The sequence below is a fragment of the Sycon ciliatum genome, chromosome 2 (assembly GCF_964019385.1).
Source record: "Sycon ciliatum chromosome 2, ocSycCili1.1, whole genome shotgun sequence".
In the NCBI taxonomy this organism is placed as follows: domain Eukaryota; kingdom Metazoa; phylum Porifera; class Calcarea; order Leucosolenida; family Sycettidae; genus Sycon; species Sycon ciliatum.
Genome location: NC_088644.1, coordinates 41,204,155 through 41,224,749, shown reverse-complemented (window position 1 = coordinate 41,224,749; position 20,595 = coordinate 41,204,155). Strand labels below are relative to the sequence as shown.

The following is a 20,595-nucleotide window of genomic DNA, read 5'->3' as shown; positions in this document are numbered from 1 at the left end:
ATTCCCAATCGAACATGGTTGAAGAAGCGGTCACGTGCTCCTGGGTGCCCAAATCACCTGGTCACCACGCCAGCAGGCGACAACTTTCACACCAAGGTTCAAATCGAGTTCAACCCGAGTGACAGGACTGCACCCAAAAAAGGTCCAACAGGCTAGTAAGTTGTACCCTGCAGGCACGGTGACCAGGTGACTGGTGTACGCAGGAGCACGTGACCGCTTGTTCAACCATGTTGGATTGGGAATAAAGGAGGAACGCTGCATCACAGCCTTTTCGGACCAAAACCAGTCGACTCAGCATCCAAAAGACTACAACATATGGGCCAATCGCGGTCATCCGTCTCGGACCACGACCATTCGACTCAGCACCCCGAAGACTACAACTGGTGAAATTTTGATTTTAGCCATAACTTCCCCTTTAAGCATGTGGTAGAGGTGGAACAGATTAAGTGATGAACAGGCCAAAAGCTGCTGCTTACTATCGTGTTAAACTCGTGCTCTGTTGTTTGATTTCTCTTTTAATACATCGTAGTGTTATGTTTCTCTTGTCACCTCGATCCATAGAGTGCAGTGTGCAGTGTGCAGTGTGCAGAAAGGGGTTGAATGTGTACCATGCGGATCTCATCCACTAGCACTGCCTGGATTTAAATGGCCAATGATTCAGACATGTGTGCACACATGTATACACATTTATACATGTCGCCTGATGATCGTGAATACGTGAAACTCGGAGTTGTAACACAGCTTCCAATCTCTCTCTAGTGTACATGTTCTCGTGTACTTGTGTTCGGCGTGCACATGTAACGTTTCAAAGTGCATTGCCTGAAACAAGTAGAGAAGTAGAGATGCTCTACAGTTCCCTGAGCTGTGCATGGCTCATACAAGCACTCGGACTCGTTAACTTTGTACTAAGCGAAGGTGCTTGGTTCGAGTCCTGTTGGTGACAGTCGAATGCTCTTCAGACCTTTCCCATTTTCAGCTCCCTCAACTTTATGCATAGGTTGTATTTTTCTTGTTTTGTATCCGTTGCACGGACGCGGAACCCTTCTCTCTTGATGTGTTCTATGCATACTATTTCAGGTGGTGAAGCCAATATTTGATATGTATCAACCCACGGTGGAAGACCTGAATAAGCTGGTAGGTCTCACCTTGCTGGCCACTACCGGCCAGCCAATGGCGGTGGTCACACACCATGACATGATAATGCACACATTGCACACTGCCAGCCAGTAGTGGTCGCATACCGATACGTGTACAATGAGAGTGCACACATTGCTATCCACTGCCAGCCAGTAGTGGTTACATACCGATACATGTACAATGAGAGTGCACACATTGCTATCCACTGCCAGCCAGTAGTGGTCACATGCCATCACAACATGATGAGAGTGCACACATTGCCCCATACAGTCCAGCATACAGATGAGTACACATACTGTTGTTTGTAAGCCTGCGAGCTAGAGTCCCTGGAATCACCCGCAAGAGTGCTAGGATAACCACCAAGAGTTTAAACATACCGGTAACCTAGTAGCTTTACTAGATAAGCCGTCACATTCCCGCTGGCCAACACAATGAGCAAGTAGTCAAGCCTGGATACACTCTCTACACACACACAAACCAGCATGACAGTAATACCTCTATTCTCTGCATTCTCTTTGTACTTTCTGTTGTGTCACAGAGACTGAGTCTCCAGGATGCTGAGCACAAGCTGGCTGTGGTGCAATGTGAGTTCACAAACGCCTGCGACCACTGCACACCATTGGTATTGAACACAGAGACTCTTGTGCGTAATTATTCTGTTCATTGCTAGTATAGAAGCCTGCCTACAGAGAGCAATACAGTTACTATTTTCATCAGAAGTGTCTGAAGTTGAGCCGTTATCTTTGCGGCCTAGACTCATCACTGCCTTCATGGGAAATGACGGAAGAAAGTCAAAAGGTTTATCTTGGTAGCATGGAAGGAAGCGTGATTGCTGCTGTGCTCTGCAATGTACATTCTTGGCAGTGGAAGTGTCGCAAGAAAGGCGTATGACAGCGGCAGCCTCAGCGCGCACCAAGAAGGCAAGTGTTCTCTATTAGCCCTGCCGACTTCTGACCAGTTGAAGTTGTGTGCACTTCTAGCATCTTCACATTAGTAGCATATTAGGACATACCACTCTGGGATGGTTCATATTTCGTGACTGATTCTAAACTTGTGAACGATATGAAATCAAATTGTGCTTGAAATTGCACGGTACATACAAGCATCCCTAAAGCTGCAATGATCAAAATAGGAATGAGGTGAAGTGGTGCAGATCTGTGCTGTACTCACTATAGATAAGGGCCAGTATTGCTTGTTTGCAGTATGCTGCCATTAGCTTCTGCGTTATCTATGGCGCGATTGTTCAGTGACCTGTTACTCAATGTGCTTGTGCAGAATGTTGCCAATAGTGTCTAGAACGGTCCCTTTGGCCAGTCACCTGTTACTCAATATTCATACTACTTTTCTTGTGCAGGATGTCAAGCAGCTACAAGGCAGGCTACAGCAGGAGCGAGCAAAGAAAGTGGAAGCCTATACCATGCTGGAGAAGTACATACCAGTAAGCAAACGGCACTCACCACGGGCATTGTCTTCTCTACAAGTGATATGTCCTTATTGACAAGATGAGCAGGCTTGTAGCGCGCATGGGGAACGGGGGCACGTGCGCCCCCCCCCCCCCCCAATTTTCGACCTAGGTTCAGCATGCACATAATGACTATGAATGACATGCACCAGCCGTCCTACACATATGCGGCGGTGCACCGCCATAAAAGGCGGACTAGCTACGCCCCTGATGAGAATAGAACAGGAATCAAATTGACCAAAAACAAGGACTGAAGATCTGACAGAACGCGGCATGGGGTTTGGTGCTTTGTCTTTGTGCAGTAGTCTTGGAATTTTGTAGTTGCTATACTTGAGTTACACCATGTCCCGGCTGTGTTTGTATAAAGTTGTGCTTTGGTTGTGGTTGGGAATTGCTATTCTGTTGTTTGATGTGTGGATGCTTGTGTTGTGCGTGTAACCATGTATTCTCCAGGATGATTCAGGAAAGAGGAATGCCTTTGCCGGTGTGGCACATCGTAAGTTTAAGAGTTTGTGGTGGCAAACCTCTGTGTAATAATTATAATTATGCCATTTTGCTGTACGCTGAAGATCCAGCCTCACAGTGGAAGTGTTTGCATTCAGACTGACAGACCAGAGCTTATTGCGGCTCCACACTGATCTATGTGTTGTGCGGTATCACGAGGGCCCAAATGTAGATGTGTCGTAACTATAGTTACGCCGTCTATGGCTGCTTACACTGATCATGCAAACAAGCGGATACATGTGATTGTCACCTTTATGTGTAATATCTCGAAGTCAAGGCATGGCATTGATTCACAACAGGATGCTCTGTGAATGCATCAAATGTACAGTGCTAGTCAATAAAATCCGACCGTGGGAATCAAGTTTACGCCCTGCACCAGTTCACCATCCCAGTCAGGGTCGTCGCACATGGTACGGTCACTACAGTATTGACCGTACCACTATTTGCCCCAAGTACCCCGTGAATCAATAGAATACACTGATCTGGGCTCTAAATTTCCGAAATGTTCGGCTCAGCCATCCCCCACAAGTAAATTGTGCTTCAGACGGCTGACCGTACCACACTAAAATGCCTTCCGACGTCCCTGCCACTGCCCGCATGTCTAGGGTTGCACAGAACCTAGCGTGGCATTCTCTTGGTCGATCGGATTTTGATTTAGCAGTACAGTCTGTGCATCTGCCATTCCAGGTCTGCATAGCTGTTTACATAGCTGGTGCAATGGCAGGGCTGAACTTCGTGTTTGAATGTTTCTTGTTGGGTCTGCTGTTTTCCTTTGTTGTTTTGTAGGTGGCTCTGGTATAGCAAGTCATTCCGCCACGGCATTGCTCTCTGCTGACTTTTCTCCGGATGTACCGGTGAAAGCTGCAGGTATGCGTGCATCTCAGTCATAAACACACCCACAGTGACGGAGTATATTGCGGTTTGCATTCGTGTATCAGTCTGTCCAACCTTGCCACCATTCCAAAGCAGGACACCTACTGTAAGAGCAGAAATTTTCGGTGGTGTTTTATTTTCGGTAACTTCGGTGCCGACAGGTTTTACCGAAAATAAAACGCACCGAAAATTTCGGTACAACCGACACTGTACACATGTAGTACTAGTACACTTACCTGGAGAACGGGTTTTACCGAAAATTTCCCTCTACCGAACCGCCGATTTTGGAGAATACCGAAAATATTACACCACCGAAAATTTCTGCTTTTACAGTATATAAAATGCATACAAAGGCAATTGTCTCCCATGTAAATGTACACAAATGTTTTCGTCCAAAGCAGGACTGTCCTGCTCAAAGCAGGACTGTTGGACAGTCTGGTGTATGATGTTGCCAAGTCCCCCCCCCCCCCCCCATACACACACCTTGAGCAAGGTCCTTCTTTCAGTATTGCTAGTAGTAGTGACTTCCCTGTCTGCGTAATATCCATGTTAAGTACATCATTCAAAACTCATCCCTGTGGCTCAAAGGTCGTAGGTTGTAGGTTCAGAGTACACTGCTCAAGTCCTGGGTCAAATGCTTGGTATTGGTTTCCTGTTTTCTGTGCTCATTAGCTAAGAAAACACGGACTAAATCTGCTGCGCCGCACACACTGGATGGAGAAAGCATGTTACCACACGGTAAGCGAATGCTTGTCAGTTCTTGATAATAGAGGATGAGCAGTTGAGCACCGATTTCACTGTTCCGCTTGGGCTCCCCGTGAATTCATGCCCTGTGCAAACTAGCAAGCGTCCCTATTTGCGAATTTTTTGTATTAGGCCTGAGCCCAAACTCACTCTGCTGGTTTTCCAACGATAGTGTTGTGGCCAGTGAGAACATGTGAGAACATGTGAGAACATGTGAGAACATGCATGTAAACCAATACTACAGTCAGACCTCACGTATCCGGTCCTCTTTCATCCGGATCCCTCGCCATCCGGAAGAAAATTGTTGGTTACTGATTTACAGCATAATTATGTCATGTACACATACATACAGTATGTGTGTTCGATTATCCGGTTCCCTCGCCTATCCGGATATTTTCGTGGAAAAAGGATGTGTGCGATTAAGTTCCGCAGTGGTATTGGTATGTTGACGCTATAATTAATCATAATAAACTGTGTGGACGTGTTTTCTGGCTATGTACAGGGTATGCTCGTTCCGTGACGTCTGCGTTTACACAGGATGCTGGCCTAGCTGCCACAGGTACTTGTGGGCATACATAGGATCTGTGCACACATGTACACATCATGTGCACACATTCGTTGCACAACAAAGCCTTGAAGTCACCGGTGCTGAGTCTGAAGCCTTTCTCTGAGCTTGTTATTTAGATATCAGCCCATGGTCCTAGTAGTCGCAATAAGGGTTTGGATAAGAGGTTGGTGCGACTTCAGCGAGGGATTTCTCGTGTGCTCTGGATGGCAGTCGTCAGTCAAGTGAGAATTCAAGTCGGCAGGAATAGCGCAAGCTCCCACGCAGGGAGCAACACACAATTCCCCAAGGGTTTGGATAAAGTGCTCAGTGCGCCAAGTACACGGCTATATGTGTGCACATACAGGTGACACATGGGCTGTTTGTTCTCTGACCTCGTGGTAGTAATGCCGTAAGCACAACAGCAAAAAGGCATCATCAGACCCAGTGGTCTCTTTGCCACGTCCCCGGACACGTCTTCCTCAAACCAACTCGCTTTTTACGTCCATTGTACCCAGCAAGAGAGAATAGGGTGCGACAAATTGTATCTCTGACGTCTGTACAAGCACTGGCTATACATGTGTGTGTGTGTGTGTGTGTGTGTGTGTGTGTGTGTGTGTGTGTGTGTGTGTGTGTGTGTGTGTGTGTGTGTGTGTATGTGTATCTGTCTTCAATTTCCAGTTCCTACAACGAACCCAGGAAAACAATTCTCGGTTAGTCACATAGTGTACTCACATGTGTGTGTGTGTGGGGGGGGGGGGGTCATCACTTGCACTGTGCACAAAAGGCAGGTGTATGAACCAAGAAGGCTGCAGTGTGCGGTTGTACTGCAGTATATGCATTGTTGGAACATATGCCGATTATTCACCAGACATTGATCGGTCTTGCTCTCGGGAACTTTAACTGCGACACGTCGCCATGGGAAATTTAAAAATATTGAAATATTCCAGTACCGTAGTCTACAGTCTACAGTAGAGTCGCATGATTTGCGTGTTTCTTTGGCTTTACAATTTGAACATAGTCGGAGTTCTGAACATCACTCACAACCAAGGTCGCGTATCTGACCTCAAGTCGATCAGCAGAGTCAGACTGTGTGCCATTTCGGTAGGAAAGGGACAGAAAAGAGTACTGAGATACAAGTCAACAGCCTGGTATTTGCAACAGCCTGGTATTTGCAACAGCCTGGTATTTGGCTCTGATTAGTACTAGTTATATTGCTGAATACTTTCGTGTTGTTCTGTACCGTCTTCTGTACCGTCTTCTGTACCGTCTTCTGTACCGTCTTGTTTCCATACAGTCGAGAACCTATCAAACTGGTCGACTGTCCAATATCCACTTCAAAAAGTAGGACCACATTAGCCGACCATCCTCCACGCACACAGGAGACAGTTCCCAATGATCATCGTCGAAGAATAGATTGGCTAATTGGAGCTCCCATTGTTGGATGGTGGCTGTTGGAATAATCTACCTGATGATGTCCGTCCCACTCGGCTTGAATACTATTGCATCATTTCCCCCAGATCCCTTTATATTGATTGTCCAAGTTGCCGTCATCAAGAGAGAAGTTAACGTATATGATTGCACATCTTATTAAACCATCTTTATAGTCATCTTGTCAAGAGAGTGTCAATAAGTTATGATAAATGTATTCCAATACTTTCAAGAAAAGAACTTCATCTCAACAGAACATTGCAAACTGTACATCAAGGTTAAAATGATATTATGTATAGCATTAGGATCTATGCCTGGTGTTTGGTTGATGGTAGATACAGTAGATAATAATAATGATAGGTAATGCTAGTGTCGTGTTGAAGCTATGATACCATATCATGCAAAAGCCAATTCTCATGTTGACTCGAAGTCGCGCTGGAATGCCTGGTATTTCTTGGCCATGTGATGCGCTGAAGGCTTAGTGTGCTCCAGTGCTGCTTCCACATCGGACATCTCAATAGGTCGCACTGTCAGCTGGGGAAATTCCCCTCCGCTAGCTGCATGAAACAAATCGGGAGAGAAGGTACCAAAAACGAGACTCTTTCAGCTGGGGATTTTACCCTGCGCTAGCTACATACATACCATGTGCCGTGCCGCTTACCAACCCAATTTACACCAAAGCATTCCCCATACACCTCACCTCACCTCACTCCCCCCCCCCCCATAATGGGAAAACTGCTAGTTATATGCTTGACTTAATCTGAGCTTGATCCGGTGGCCAAATTTACAGCTATGAACCTCACTCACCCTCATAGTTTTCGAGGCAGTCGAAAATACGCCTCACTGGCCGCATGGCTGCCTCTTTGCAGACAAGCTTGATGTCTGATCCAGAATAGTTCTCCGTCATCTGCACATAGACATAAACAATAGATGAATAGTTCTCCGTCATCTGCACATAGACATAAACAATAGATCCTTACAACGCCGTTTGGCTCATCTCTGCGAAAAGGCACACATTGACTGTCGCACGCCTGCGAGACTTACCAGCACCTCACTGTCACTGTGAGTGTGAGGTGCTGCTGCATTTGCCACCTGCAATGTAGTGACAACTAGGCATGTTGGCATGTTGGTGGCTTGGTACAAGCAACTCTTAGCTAGTTGTGCTGAGGCTAAACACAATGGTGTAGCCCGTGGTAATGCAAAATTCATTTTTTTAGTTAGTAACCTCTCAAGCTTTTATATAGGCAATGCACGAAACACACAACCACAAACAAACAGACACACACACACACGAGCACGCGCTCGCAGCATCTATCATACCTGAGCTAGTTTTCCATAGTCCAGCGAGGAAGAGATGGCAAGGCCGCCATTCTCAGCGGGTGTGTGTGGTGGCAAGTAATGCTCCATCATCGCTTTGCGTGCAGCCTCTACGGGTAGATCAACAATGATACGCTTTTCAAGACGCCGAAGCATAGCCGCGTCCAGTTCCCTGTGCACAAACATAAAACGCGGAGATACTAGTTCATAAAAGCCCCATTATCGAGACAAGTTGCCCCATTCTTGGCAGGTGCACCCATGGCAAAGAGTCCCCAGTCTTCAAAATTTGATCTTTACAAGCAGACACCAGATGTGGTCACCCCCGTGGCGCAATGGATTAGCGCATTGGACTTCTAATCGGGCTAGCTGCTTGACGGCATTCAAAGGTTGTGGGTTCGAATCCCACCGGGGGTGGTACTTCTTTTTAGTCTTTTTTGAAAAAAATAATATCATATCTTGCAATATCCGGGCGGTCCAGGACCGGGCAGGGTAATTGTTTTTAAATGTTTCGCCATGTATGTAAACACAACTTCACAAGTCTGCATGCAAATCGTGAGAAACTGGTAACCATGGTGACATAACATGATACAACAACCGTGCACAGACATCAATGTGTTTAAAAAAAGGTTAATCAAAATTTCACCAGTTGTAGTCTTCGGGGTGCTGAGTCGAATGGTCGTGGTCCGAGGAAGCTGAGACGCTCCCTTCCTACTTGAATCCCAATCGAACTCGCGCACTTCCACCGAAACTGGGTGACTGCGCCCTGCTAGATGGGGATTTGTATGCAAAATGTCACTAAAAGCGCCATTTTGTTCTTATAAAAGCATGGATGACCGCGATTGGCCCATATGTTGTAGTCTTTTGGACGCTGAGTCGATTGGTTTTGGTCCGAAAAGGCTGCGATGCAGCGTTCCTCCTTTATTCCCAATCGAACATGGTTGAACAAGCGGTCACGTACTCCTGCGTACACCAGTCACCTGGTCACCATGCCTGCAGGGTACAACTTACTAGCCTGTTTGACCTTTTTGGGGTGCAGTCCTGTCACTCGAGTTGAACCTTGATGTGAAAGTTGTCGCCTGCTGGCGCTGTGACCAGGTGATTTGGGCACCCAGGAGCACGTGACCGCTTGTTCAACCATGTTCGATTGGGAATAAAGGAGGAACGCTGCATCGCAGCCTTTTCGGACCAAAACCAGTCGACTCAGCGTCCAACAGAGTACAACATATGGGCCAATCGCGGTTATCCGTGCTTTTATAAGAACGAAATGGGGCTTTTAGTGACATTTTGCATACAAATCCCCATCTAGTAGGGCGCAGTCACCCAGTTTCGGTGGAAGTGCGCGAGTTCGATTGGGATTCAAGTAGGAAGGGAGCGTCTCAGCTTCCTCGGACCACGACCATTCGAGTCAGCACCCCGAAGACTAAAACTGGTGAAATTTTAATGTTTGCCTTAACTTCCCCTTTAATGTCTATCTTACCAGGGCAGATTGCTGGCAGCAAGTACAAAGACATTGTCAGATGACTTTGCCAGTCCGTCCATTTGCACAAGTAGCTCCGTTTTCAAACGCCGACTTCCCTCATGCTCACTGCATGAGGCAAAGGCCACAGAACATTCATAGCCACATGACTTGTGTATATTCTAATAGAGGCTCACAAGATCTTATGCTGCTGCTACTTAGCTTCATGTCATGACAAGTAAAATCCGGAAGTCCGGCGAGATTCCGTGGGTTGCCTTTTGTTCTAGAAAGCTTCCAATTTCACGTCATGAGCAAGTGCAGTGAGATCACAAACAACGAGATGGTTTAAGTACAGTAAAACCTGTAAAGGCGGCCACCCGTCCCAGCAGACCACTGCACCCAGGACCAAGAGATGCTATCTCCAGTCCAATGATACTGGACAAGGATACCACCTGGTAATAGAGACCACATTTGAAGGTCCCTTGAGCGGTCGTCTTAGACAGGCTTCACTGCAGTTACGTTTTGCACTATTGTGCTACGCTGCATGAGCAGTGTGAGTATACAGGCAGATGCCGTGTGGCCGGATCTTGCTAACCTCATTCCATCACCTGACCCTCGCTTGCTCATGACCGAGTCCAGCTCGTCGAGGAATATCGTTGACGGCGCATGATAGCGTGCCAGCTCAAAGAGAACCTAAGACATTCAGGTAGAAAGTTAGAAACCATTCTATTGTTAGTACTGCATCTAAACCAATCTACTGAAGTAATTGGTAGCATTGAAAGTGCATCGTAAGCACTGGATATTCTATCCACGTACTGGTACAAAATAGATCTACTGCTGATTTCGATAAGGTTTTTCATGACATTACTTATTATAATAGATACAGTCATGGCAATTTTGTGAACGTACAGTATAACTATATAGCTTTCTTGGTAGTGAAGCAGTGATTGGCATGAGTGGATTAAATGTGAACCAATATTTGCCAATATTTGCCTATGACTGCCCACTTGCCCTGAAAAGCGGCACTGGTATCACAACACTATCATCCACTTGCTTCACAGCAGCATGCCGGGATACTCCCTGTCATTTTGTTATTCCAGCATGTGCACCGGCACGACAACTGCCGCATTGATGTACTGGAATCTGTATACGTTGCTAGGTTTCAATTTTCAAACCAGAGCTAAATAGACAGAGGCGGGGGGGGGGGGGGGGGGGGGGGAGATACTTAACTGGTACTACCTTGATTTCTCATCTCTGTTCTCACTTGGGTAATGTCACACCTGGATGATGTTGGACTTTACGATGGTCCTCCAAAGTTTCGGCTCACTGGATACTATCATCTTAGAAGTTTTTCGTAGAGTTCACATCATCCGAGCTACTTTGTATGGACCAGCAACGCAACAGGATAACCGTTGTTTGCCAATCAAATCTCAATACCAACTAGCACAGTTTGCCTCTCCGTATACGACACAACGTTTGCTGCCCTGGTCCACACTCTATAGAAAACACACGCGGTGTGCTCATTCACACAACAGCTATAGGTAGAATTTTGTCATCAAGGGAGAAATAATTTCCTATTTTCAAAATTAAAACAGCGCCGAGTTGAAAATCTGCAGCTGACCTTCACAAGTTTCTCTGAATCTCCACGCCATTTGCTGACGATGGTGGACGCTGAGATATTGAAGAAGGTAGTGTGGCATTCGGTTGCAACAGCCTTTGCCATCAACGTCTTACCAGTACCTGAAGTGTAAAGGAGGACAATGCCATGGTAAAGATTTAATGCCATGAGATCTGATAAATCCACTGTGCTTAAAGGAACAACAGATTCTGCTTTCATTTCTGGTAAATTCAGCACAACTCTCCACAGTGGACTCGTATGGAGGGCCAAGGATAAATTTATAGAAAAGAAAAGGACCAAAGAACTACAAGTTACGCTGTGATGTCCACTAACACCACCAGTTACTTGACAATCAGCTCATGCGATGACATTGCACGACACTGACCAACAGTACTGAAATTCTTCAACTTACTGCCAGTCAGCTCTAGCACGTCTTGGACGCGCACTCCAACAGCCTTCCAACTAATACTTGAAAGGTTCTAAGTTATACCACAGTAACGGTCCTTCTCTCCATAGCAACGGTCCTTCTCTCCATAGCAACGGTCCTTCTCTCCATAGCAACGGTCCTTCTCTCCATAGCAACGGTCCTTCTCTCCATAGCAACGGTCCTTCTCTCCATAGCAACGGTCCTTCTCTCCATAGCAACGGTCCTTCTCTCCATAGCAACGGTACTGTGACTGTGATGGTGACAGCAAAGCCTACTGGTTACTGGGTGTGTACTGCACAGACCATCAGTCCTCTTTTCACAATTAAAATTAATAAACGGTGAATAAAACATCCGGGCCTGGCCAATTCCTAGCCATAGTCTCAGGGAAGAAAGCTGGCCAAACTGTCTAAGTTTTAAGTTTTAACCATACTAGGAACACTGGAGGCCAATACTCACTTGAGTTGACTGGTGTTCACACTCACCTGGAGGCCCGTAGAGTAGCAGCCCTTTCCATGGCGACAATATTCCAGTGAAGATCTGGGGGTACTGCACACAGAAAGGAGCAGATAACACCGCCGGTTCATTGTGGCCATTACCCGCAAATTACAAATTGCCAGTAGACTACTACGCCTGAAAGTAGACGTCTCACCAGATATGCAGCACTGCTGACCTTTCGATCGACACACCCTCACTTGACACCACAGTATATCTACTGACTACATCTTCTGATATGAGCCCGATCTATTCATACAACACCTGCAATTGTAGGTGTGTGCTTATATAAAAAGGCGTACATATCAATCACCTGCCAAAGAGCATCTGCTGCCATACAAATTGCGGCGGTTCAGACCTCAAATATTATTCTCGAATGACCGTGACTTCTCATGTCCTAGAGTTTGTGACAAACGAGGACCTAACTCAACACAACACATGTCACATCCTTGTGCTTTCCGAGAGTTGCTGAACCAAATGGAGACTGCCTATCCACCAACTCACACCACCGTCTGCTTACCTTTATGGGATAGACAACGGCTTCCTTGATAAGCCGTTTGGCTCCCTCAAGACCAATGATGTCCTTCCAGTGAACATCAGGGTCTTCTGAGTAGATTTCCTGCCATAGTTCAGGTTGCAAGATGTACAGACCACATGAAGTTTAGAACATCGGATATTATGCATGGAATAAAACCATTCGAAAGCTGTAGTGCACCAAATGCATGTGATATTTGTGCATCTACAACACGCAATTTAAAATTATATTTGCGAAAGGTCAGCATATATTGCCACATGCCTGAAAATAAGTGAAATTTTCCTCCTTTGATTTCGTTAGAAGGAGTACTCAGTTATGTACAGTTGCGCTCACTGAAATCCGACCCGAAGTGTAAAACTGGCGCCCTGGACCAGTTCACATTACGTCACTGTACTTGAACAGTGGGTGTCTAGCCGCATTCGTACCACGTCTAGGGTGTCAAAGGCCATGCGAGTTCCGGGCGCCAGATACGCACTTTGGGTCGGATTTCACCGAGCACGATTGGAAGTACCGTATTAGAAGGATAAGATGCGAATCAACCTGTCATTTTGCAGACGTTGGAAGGGGGGGGGGAGATTCCCAAATCCTTCAGACGTGGCAGATGGGAACAGCCAAATCATGTAGCAGTACTTGGACGTCGAAGTATCATCTTTGACTTACCCGACTTATGACTTCGGCTAGGTCTCTCATTTCCCCTGTGAATCCCGACATACCAGCTATAGGCTTGAGCAATCGATCCTAACACAAAGGCAAAGACACATCCATAGAGAGATGATGACATGGGATCCTACGCAATTCTTACCACGATTAAATGCTTTTAGAATGATTTGTTGTTACCCCTCTTGATCATTATTTTGTTGAAGACCCCAAAAAATCACGGTTCGTGTTCCCGCCGAGTTTTCCGCATTCGTAGGAACGCCACCACCCTCTAGGATCAAGGCGCAGATGCAGCTCCTAAGCGGTGAAGACCCAAGTGCAGCATCAAAAATAATAACAGTGGTGTTGATGTTGGAAACACACACCAGGTTCCTAGTGCAAACTGCTGCTGGCGGTGAGAGAGGGAGCCTCTTAGCCAGAATTTTTCAGTTTGGAGAGTGTACTGGACGTGGCGTGTATTTACCACCATTTCTCCTGGTGAGCTTTACCAGCATTACTCTAGTACAATAGGGTTTTGGTGGGGAATTTGGGTGAAGAAACCGGACATAAAGACGACACGCTGGTCTGGAACAGCTGTGATCACTCGTATCGCGTAAACTACAGTTTTTGTAACCTGAAATGCAGCAAACTAGAACACGAGGCACAGAAACCACTGTTAAATCGGACAAGGCATTTCGCATCATTACTTTTTAAGATCGGTGCATTGGTGATATGAGCAGCAGCAAACAAACACAAGTCCTCGCTATCCAACTCTCTAGGTGGTCAAAGCAGTGACACAATGGCACCAAAATGTTTAGAGGGCGCAGGTCCATTGCATCCTGTTTACGTCTGCTAATTTGCCTTCTTCCACCGATACCTCGAATTAGATGCACGGTAAAGTGCTACAAGCAGCAGGCCATGTGATAGAGAAATAGTTCTGACAAGGGGTACGGCCTTTACCTGCTGTGTTTCTGTGACTTGTGGAATGCCACCGATTGCATCTTTCAGCATGGACCGCATGTCAATCACCTAACAGAAAAAGAGAGAGGGGACAGATTGTAGCTTAACAACTAAACTGCACTAAAATGCACATCCTAGTCCTCGCTGGACCCTGTAAGTAGTTTTCTATCCTCACTGGGCAATGCATGTTTGTTACTAACAAGAGATACAGAATATAGCCATTGACAAGCTGCCTGCACCAAGCACTCACCTGTCTGCCACCTACTCCTGCTGCTGCTGCCGCTGGTTTCGGCTGACTGCCCTGTATGAAGAGAACCTCGTTCTGCGCTGACAGAGGTGACGGTGAGTTGCAGCGTTCCTGGAGTAACACAAGGCCATGTTCGGAATAACGTTATTGTACCTGAAATTCATCGGCTATGAAGGGGTTCTAGAGGTTGAGGTGAATAGACCTCCAGTGAGCAATACTTGTGCTGGCAGCAACACCCTGGACCATGCATGTTTACGCCAATCAAGTTAAGTACAGTTTTAGCAAGTGAAAGAAAGTATGTCTGTCTGTGCCCCTAACTTCTACAATGGACACCAGCATTGCAGCAGGGTACTGTGGCTATACCAGCACACAACAATGACCTATCATATTTCAACTGTAGCCGTTCGCAAAAGAAAGAAAAAACGACCTACAGCAGATCGCAGATTGGCTATGTCTACTTACCGGTGGTACAACTGCCACCCGATCTCCTCTCTCCCCGGGAAGTTTGTCGGAGTTTGTGTGTCGCTGCTTGCGACTAGGCTCGGTTCCATTGCCGTTGGAATGCAGTGTAAATGGTTTGTGGTTGTTTCGAAGCTGTGTTGCCAGGCTGGTCGACTTGCCTGATAAGTAAACATCAGAAGAAGTGTGCACTCTGATGACTGGATTAGCACCAGAAAACTCAAAGTAACTAATTAGATTTCCTATGTGCTGCTGTGCCTTCCCAGAATGGACCGTTTTCCTCCGCATATTGAGCACTCTGTGCTGTGCAGACTGTGTAACGATTCGAATTATAATTATGTCACACTTATGTGTGATCACACCTGATAATTATGCTTTAAACACAGTACCGTATTTACTATTAGCCTCAACATGAACACTGTGTACAATGCCAATAGACAACAGATCAGGAGAAGTACACAATGAGTGCAACACATAACACGATTGTTATCTTCAGTGAAGCATATTTCCCCAGCACCATGCCCATTCATGATGCATGACATACGTATAATAGTTTGTGCTTATGCACTAGATAAAAACTAATTGAACGTATCCAAAATACTTGAAGTAGGATCTCTTGTGAACTGTTTGCTGTGTAAGTTCAGGTTTTCGGTAAATAGGAGAGACAAAATCGTAAGTAGAATTGTTTTACCTTCACTTGGATTAGCTGTTATGCTAGCTGTGCTTGATGAGGAATTGCCGGCTCGGCGGGGCAACGGTGGTGTTGGGTGAAGCTTGGGCAGAGTGTGGTGTCCCCTGTAGATAGACAAGGAACAGTCATAGACTTGTGAGCTACTCTGACCATTGCTCTAGCAAACATGTGCAGCACTTTGGCTGCATACACAGCCATAAGGTGCCAAGCCTGCAGGCGCCGGTATTATTAAACCTGAGCTTTCTAGGAGTGGCAATGGTGGCCTTGGGTGGAGTTTGGGCAGAGTGTGATCGAATCCATGTGTTCAATGCATTCTAGGTTGCTAACATAACAAACCAGACCAGACACGGTATGGACTCATGATTGTATGTAGGTGTGAACAAGTTAGTTTCTGGAAATGTTGTGGTGTTTGGTTTCCGCCCAACATTGTCGATCTGCATGTTTGCATGTTTGCACTAGCGTGCAGCTGAACCAACGCAGCCGAACCAACGTGCCTTGCAATGCTTTGCTAGGCTATTCTTTCACTGTATCTTTTTGGTCACATATAATACCGTACACTTTTCTTACTCAACAGAATCTTAGAACGAAGAAGGAGCGGTCGGTTGTTGTCTTTGGCGGTGTGTCGGATCATAGTGCATGCTACTAGGCGCCATTCGGTTACAAGAGTGTGGTTCCCAATTGAGATTGGCAGAGCACAGTCAGAGACTAGTGCGTAACTTTAAAACCAGTTTTCTACTCTGAGTAGCCATGTATAAGAGAAAGCAATCAATGGAAGCTTACTTGATCTTGTGACCAGATCCAGGGTGTCCATCTCCTGGAAACATAAACGGGAAGGAAATGCAGTGGAACTCACTTACTTGAAGTAGTACTTGTATGTACTCTGATAAGAAATACTCTTGCTCATTACGGACATCGCCTGGAGCACGGGTGCATTGAATATTGATCAGTACTGAAGTATGTTGGGATACTACTGAAGCCCTCCTCCTATTCATTAAAATTTTAGTGCTCGCAGATATTTGCTGATAATACTGTGATCATTTTACTGAACTGGAGCAAGTACCTTGGGTGCAAAGTAAAATTCCCTGCTGCCCATTGGAGAACAACGTATCAGAGTTCTACTGTATCTTTCAAAGTTCATTGCAGTGGCTTCTATCCTGATCAAGTGCAGTGCGTGGATTACTGGTGATGGTCCTAGACTTGGCAACTGGGAGCCTGCCACGTTCAAGGCAAGGGCTGAAACTTGGCAGCTTACGATCTTGGGAAATCCGGTGTTGTTACTTTGGGATGAAGCAGCAGCAAGAGATTACATACCTGCAAGCTTCTTGCTGATCTTCGGAATGCGACGGAACTTCACATAGTGATACGATTCAAACTCCTATTGTCGTGTGCAAAGAGAAAACACACCGATAGCACGCGAAGCTAGCGCAACAACTACATCCAAGTGGCCCAAGAAATGAGCTACACAGGGGCCAATACCGTACGGGATTGTGTATAGTACCTACTGAGTGGCATGGAAGACTAGCCGCCTTCAGTCGGAGCCTTTTACAGTCAGTAGCATCAGCATTGTATTGCGCTGACTACAGGACAGTGGTTCTCACTCATGATATGCACAATAGAGATCGATTATAATGACTGCTTCAGGAGATGAGGAGGTCACTTTATTCAATCTGTTGCAAGTAGTCTTGCAAGTACGAACAACAGAAACTAGCCACAAGACCCAAGCTGTTGTTGTGCTTACTACGGAGTCTGGCGTCCTAAAGGCAGTGTAGCCCCAAACAATTTCACCAACATCCTGCTGCTCTACGCAGTAGAATGGTTTGATGTTTCCAATGCAACACTATGTATGTATGTATGTATGTATGTATGTATGTATGTATGTATGTATAGCAGAGCTATGGTGGTAAGAACACACACGGCATAATGATTCAATGATTCCTTGATACACCATCAGTTTCTCGCAAGGGCCACTGGATCGCTCAACACACACGGCATAACTGGCAAAGTAGCCCAGTGGTAAATACATGCCTGCCCAGACAATGCTCTCTAAGGTGCAATGTTCTGGTGGCGAACTCTGCAGGCTGGGGAGCGTTGACCACTATGTAGTAATCACCATTTCTCCCGGTGTTAATAACTCCACTACTCCAGCACTTCTGCAGATATTCAGCAGGGTAGTATTCCAGAGGTGTTCATCGACTGCAGTGCTGGCCGACACCTGCCGTTCTTATTGCTAAGCGCAAACATCCAAACACACCCACCCACCTAGCACCGTACCTGTAGGATCAAACACTCCCACCCACCTAGCACCGTACCTGTAGGATCAAGGGCAGATCAACATTGTCACACAGTCCGTATCGGTTCAAACTGAGTCCGCTCTCTCTTTCCAGCGTCTGGACACTTTGCAGGTAGCTGAAGACAGACAAGACATGGCGCATCAATACAAATCACATCAGATCAGTACTGCGGGAGCAGCTACAATTATATAACCTACTTGAAGTGGCTTCTATTGACCAAAACATAGAAACTGCGACGAACCCGGCTATTCGAAAATTTGAAATACTCCACCACTCCACACTGCGCTCTTGGCCCGCATTCACAACACCATACTGCATAGCGAGGAAGTTCGTTCTTGGATAGATGTTCCATATCCTCCAGACAGCTGTTTCGCTCAAGGGCACAATGTGGAGTGGTGGAGTGTTTCAACATTCTACTGACCACTCTCACTGTAGGTTACTTCTGCAAGACACCCACATTGATAGCCAGTTAGAGAATATGACTGTGCTGGCCCTATTTTGTCTTACCCTTCATCTCGCAGGTACTCCAGTGTGAGGATGAGCAGATCTTTGCGTGTTTGAGCTGTCTTCGCCTCTTCCTATAGCGTAGGGCAGAGCAATAAATACAGTGGCTACTTTGCCGGGCCTACCCAAATCCAATACATGCACATGTACTGGCTACTAGTAAGCAAAACTTTCTACTTCAATGTACAGTGAAACCTCGTTAGGAAGAGCACTGGTAAGACAAATGTTTACCTAAGAATAACTAGTAACCGAAACTGTTTTGGATAACACCCTGTGTATTCACTGGGTAAAACATATGGATAAGAAGAACTCCTGTTATTGCGAACAAATATCATCGGTCCCTTGATGTTCGTCCTAAAGAGGTTTGACTGTACATGCACTACAAATCATGTATGGTTACACAAGAGAGTGCACGAGTGGGATTTGTTTTCAACAACCCGCACAGCCATCGGGGTACCCGTCGTACCATTACTATATGCACGTTGGTGCACTGAGACTGGTGGTTCCTTATCATGCAGTCGCGCGACTCTACGTAGGTACTGCTGCATTGGTACTGCCACTGCACTGATCCAGCTAGCCAGTGCCGCATGCATGAGCGTCACGATGGCCAAACTTACACTGACTCTCGCCTCGTTGGCATGCTTCAGTTGCAGGTAGCTTAGGTCCTGACTCATCATCGAGTCTCTGCGATGTTAGTCACAGTTTCGCTGTACACCCTGCATGCAGACAACATTGACATGACTGGTGAAGATTGGACCCATATCTGTACAATATTGACTAATGAAATCATGGCCGAATTGGCCTTTTCTTGCGGAACAGGGATAAATTGCACCTTGCAAGAATTTACACTATGGTGAATATCTTCAATTCAAGAATGCAATGCTTGTGGCAAGTCTTCAAGGATGCAAATGACCCGCACTGCTTCGTTCATGACTCCAGATTTCTTTCCTTTGACTTAATCTTGGGTAGTAGTGTACTGTATGAACTGGTGGTATCGTGTGAGGTCCAAAGTCATGAACCCGGATAACAAACAGGCCCGCCGGAACTGGTGCGGTTGGTCAGGTTATCACCGGACCAACTGTGTACCCACCAAATCATGTCTACTGCTGAGGAGGGTATACTTTCTCTGCCGTATCATACACAAACTGTATGAACTTGGAAGGACTGTGGTATGACCGGACCCGGCAATTGATGAATGCTTCCGGCGGTCCTGACAAAAACGTCGGCATGGTGTGGTCCCAGCACTGTGCTCTCTCTCTCTTTTTATAGGGAAACCTGCCCATTAGAATTCGCCAAGTAAAACTAATTATACAGCAGCGGCGGCGGCGGCAGCAACAGCAACTGCAGGAATAGCCCTTTCACACGACGGGAGAATGTCACGGATTCTCGGCTGTGCGACAGGATCACCAGGGTGATCATAGATATATTTTGAAATCTGAGCCGTAGGCCCGTAGCCCGCAAGATCGTAGCCTGCAACACCTTGACCCCCTGGCTGTGCGTTTTCGATTTCGGTTTCGCGTTTCATGAACTGGCTTGTATGCGCTGGGTCTGCAATTCATGAACTGGCTTGTCACAATCGTGTCTTTGTTGTGTGCGCTGTGTCTGCAAAGCTAGTCGTCGTGTGAAGTGTCTTGCCGTGCATCGTAGAATCATAGTATCGTGCAATCGTGAGCACGAACCGCCGTGTGATAAGGCTATAACCGACAGACTCAGTGTATATTCTTGTTGTATGGGAGTGGAACTGCGAGAAACGACCATCCAAGCACAGCTCATTGAATACGTCATGCAGACAGAGCATTGATTGTTGATGTCAGCTGTGGACGGTAGCAGTAGCAAATGCTGGTGCATGTAATGGAATAGTCACATAGGGTGAGCATACATGGATATATATGTCACTACCGCATCATCATCCATGTCTACACACAGGGCCATAGTAGCTGTGCAGGTCCGGGTATGTCTTTCATGAAGAATGCGTGGAATATGAACCATGGCATGCTTACCGAAAAGGTCTGATTTCGGCCAGTTGAACTTTCAGCCAGGGCTGCTATCGATATCTTGTGCGCTACTGGCACAAGCAGTCCATGTCGCATGTAGCAGCTAGCTTCTTTCTCCTGCCCTTGATGAGGTGAGCTAGGGAAGGCTGCAAACGTCAGCAAAATCCTGCAGGTCTACTGCAACGTCGAGTTTCTCTTTCAATGGTTCATTCTGTCCTTGGCCCTTCACATTCGCTGCCAGGGAGAGTGCAGCGGCTCCCAAAATCAGGAAGG

At 46.4% G+C, this 20,595-nt stretch overlaps 2 protein-coding genes and 1 non-coding gene across 3 annotated transcripts in view; 2 read left to right on the top strand and 1 right to left on the bottom strand.

Moving 5' to 3' along the window:
* LOC135810591 (uncharacterized) overlaps positions 1-6,857 on the top strand; it is a 55,349-nt gene extending 48,492 nt beyond the window's left edge. The window contains exons 59-68 of the mRNA XM_065324084.1: positions 1,078-1,134; positions 1,676-1,721; positions 2,002-2,057; positions 2,492-2,575; positions 3,053-3,095; positions 3,890-3,970; positions 4,649-4,714; positions 5,223-5,279; positions 5,946-5,977; positions 6,562-6,857. Of these exons, the coding sequence (XP_065180156.1) occupies positions 1,078-1,134; positions 1,676-1,721; positions 2,002-2,057; positions 2,492-2,575; positions 3,053-3,095; positions 3,890-3,970; positions 4,649-4,714; positions 5,223-5,279; positions 5,946-5,977; positions 6,562-6,612 (573 nt within the window). The 3' untranslated portion in view covers positions 6,613-6,857. The remainder of the gene's footprint in view (positions 1-1,077; positions 1,135-1,675; positions 1,722-2,001; positions 2,058-2,491; positions 2,576-3,052; positions 3,096-3,889; positions 3,971-4,648; positions 4,715-5,222; positions 5,280-5,945; positions 5,978-6,561) is intronic.
* LOC135810121 (katanin p60 ATPase-containing subunit A-like 2) lies at positions 6,830-20,593 on the bottom strand. Its single transcript, XM_065323585.1, has 19 exons — positions 20,329-20,593; positions 18,946-19,044; positions 18,332-18,402; positions 17,843-17,939; positions 16,845-16,908; positions 16,314-16,347; positions 15,534-15,637; positions 14,846-15,003; positions 14,387-14,494; positions 14,137-14,205; positions 13,201-13,278; positions 12,526-12,624; positions 11,996-12,059; positions 11,090-11,208; positions 10,064-10,161; positions 9,490-9,597; positions 8,016-8,184; positions 7,503-7,602; positions 6,830-7,252 (listed from the first exon to the last, which is right to left on the bottom strand). The coding sequence occupies exons 2-19, from the start codon at positions 19,003-19,005 to the stop codon at positions 7,110-7,112; spliced, it is 1,743 nt and encodes a 580-aa protein (XP_065179657.1). The 5' UTR covers positions 19,006-19,044; positions 20,329-20,593; the 3' UTR covers positions 6,830-7,109.
* Trnar-ucu (transfer RNA arginine (anticodon UCU)) lies at positions 8,331-8,426 on the top strand. The gene is made up of 2 exons: positions 8,331-8,368; positions 8,391-8,426. It is a non-coding gene; the product is annotated as a tRNA-Arg (tRNA).
* Positions 20,594-20,595: the final 2 nt, after the last annotated feature.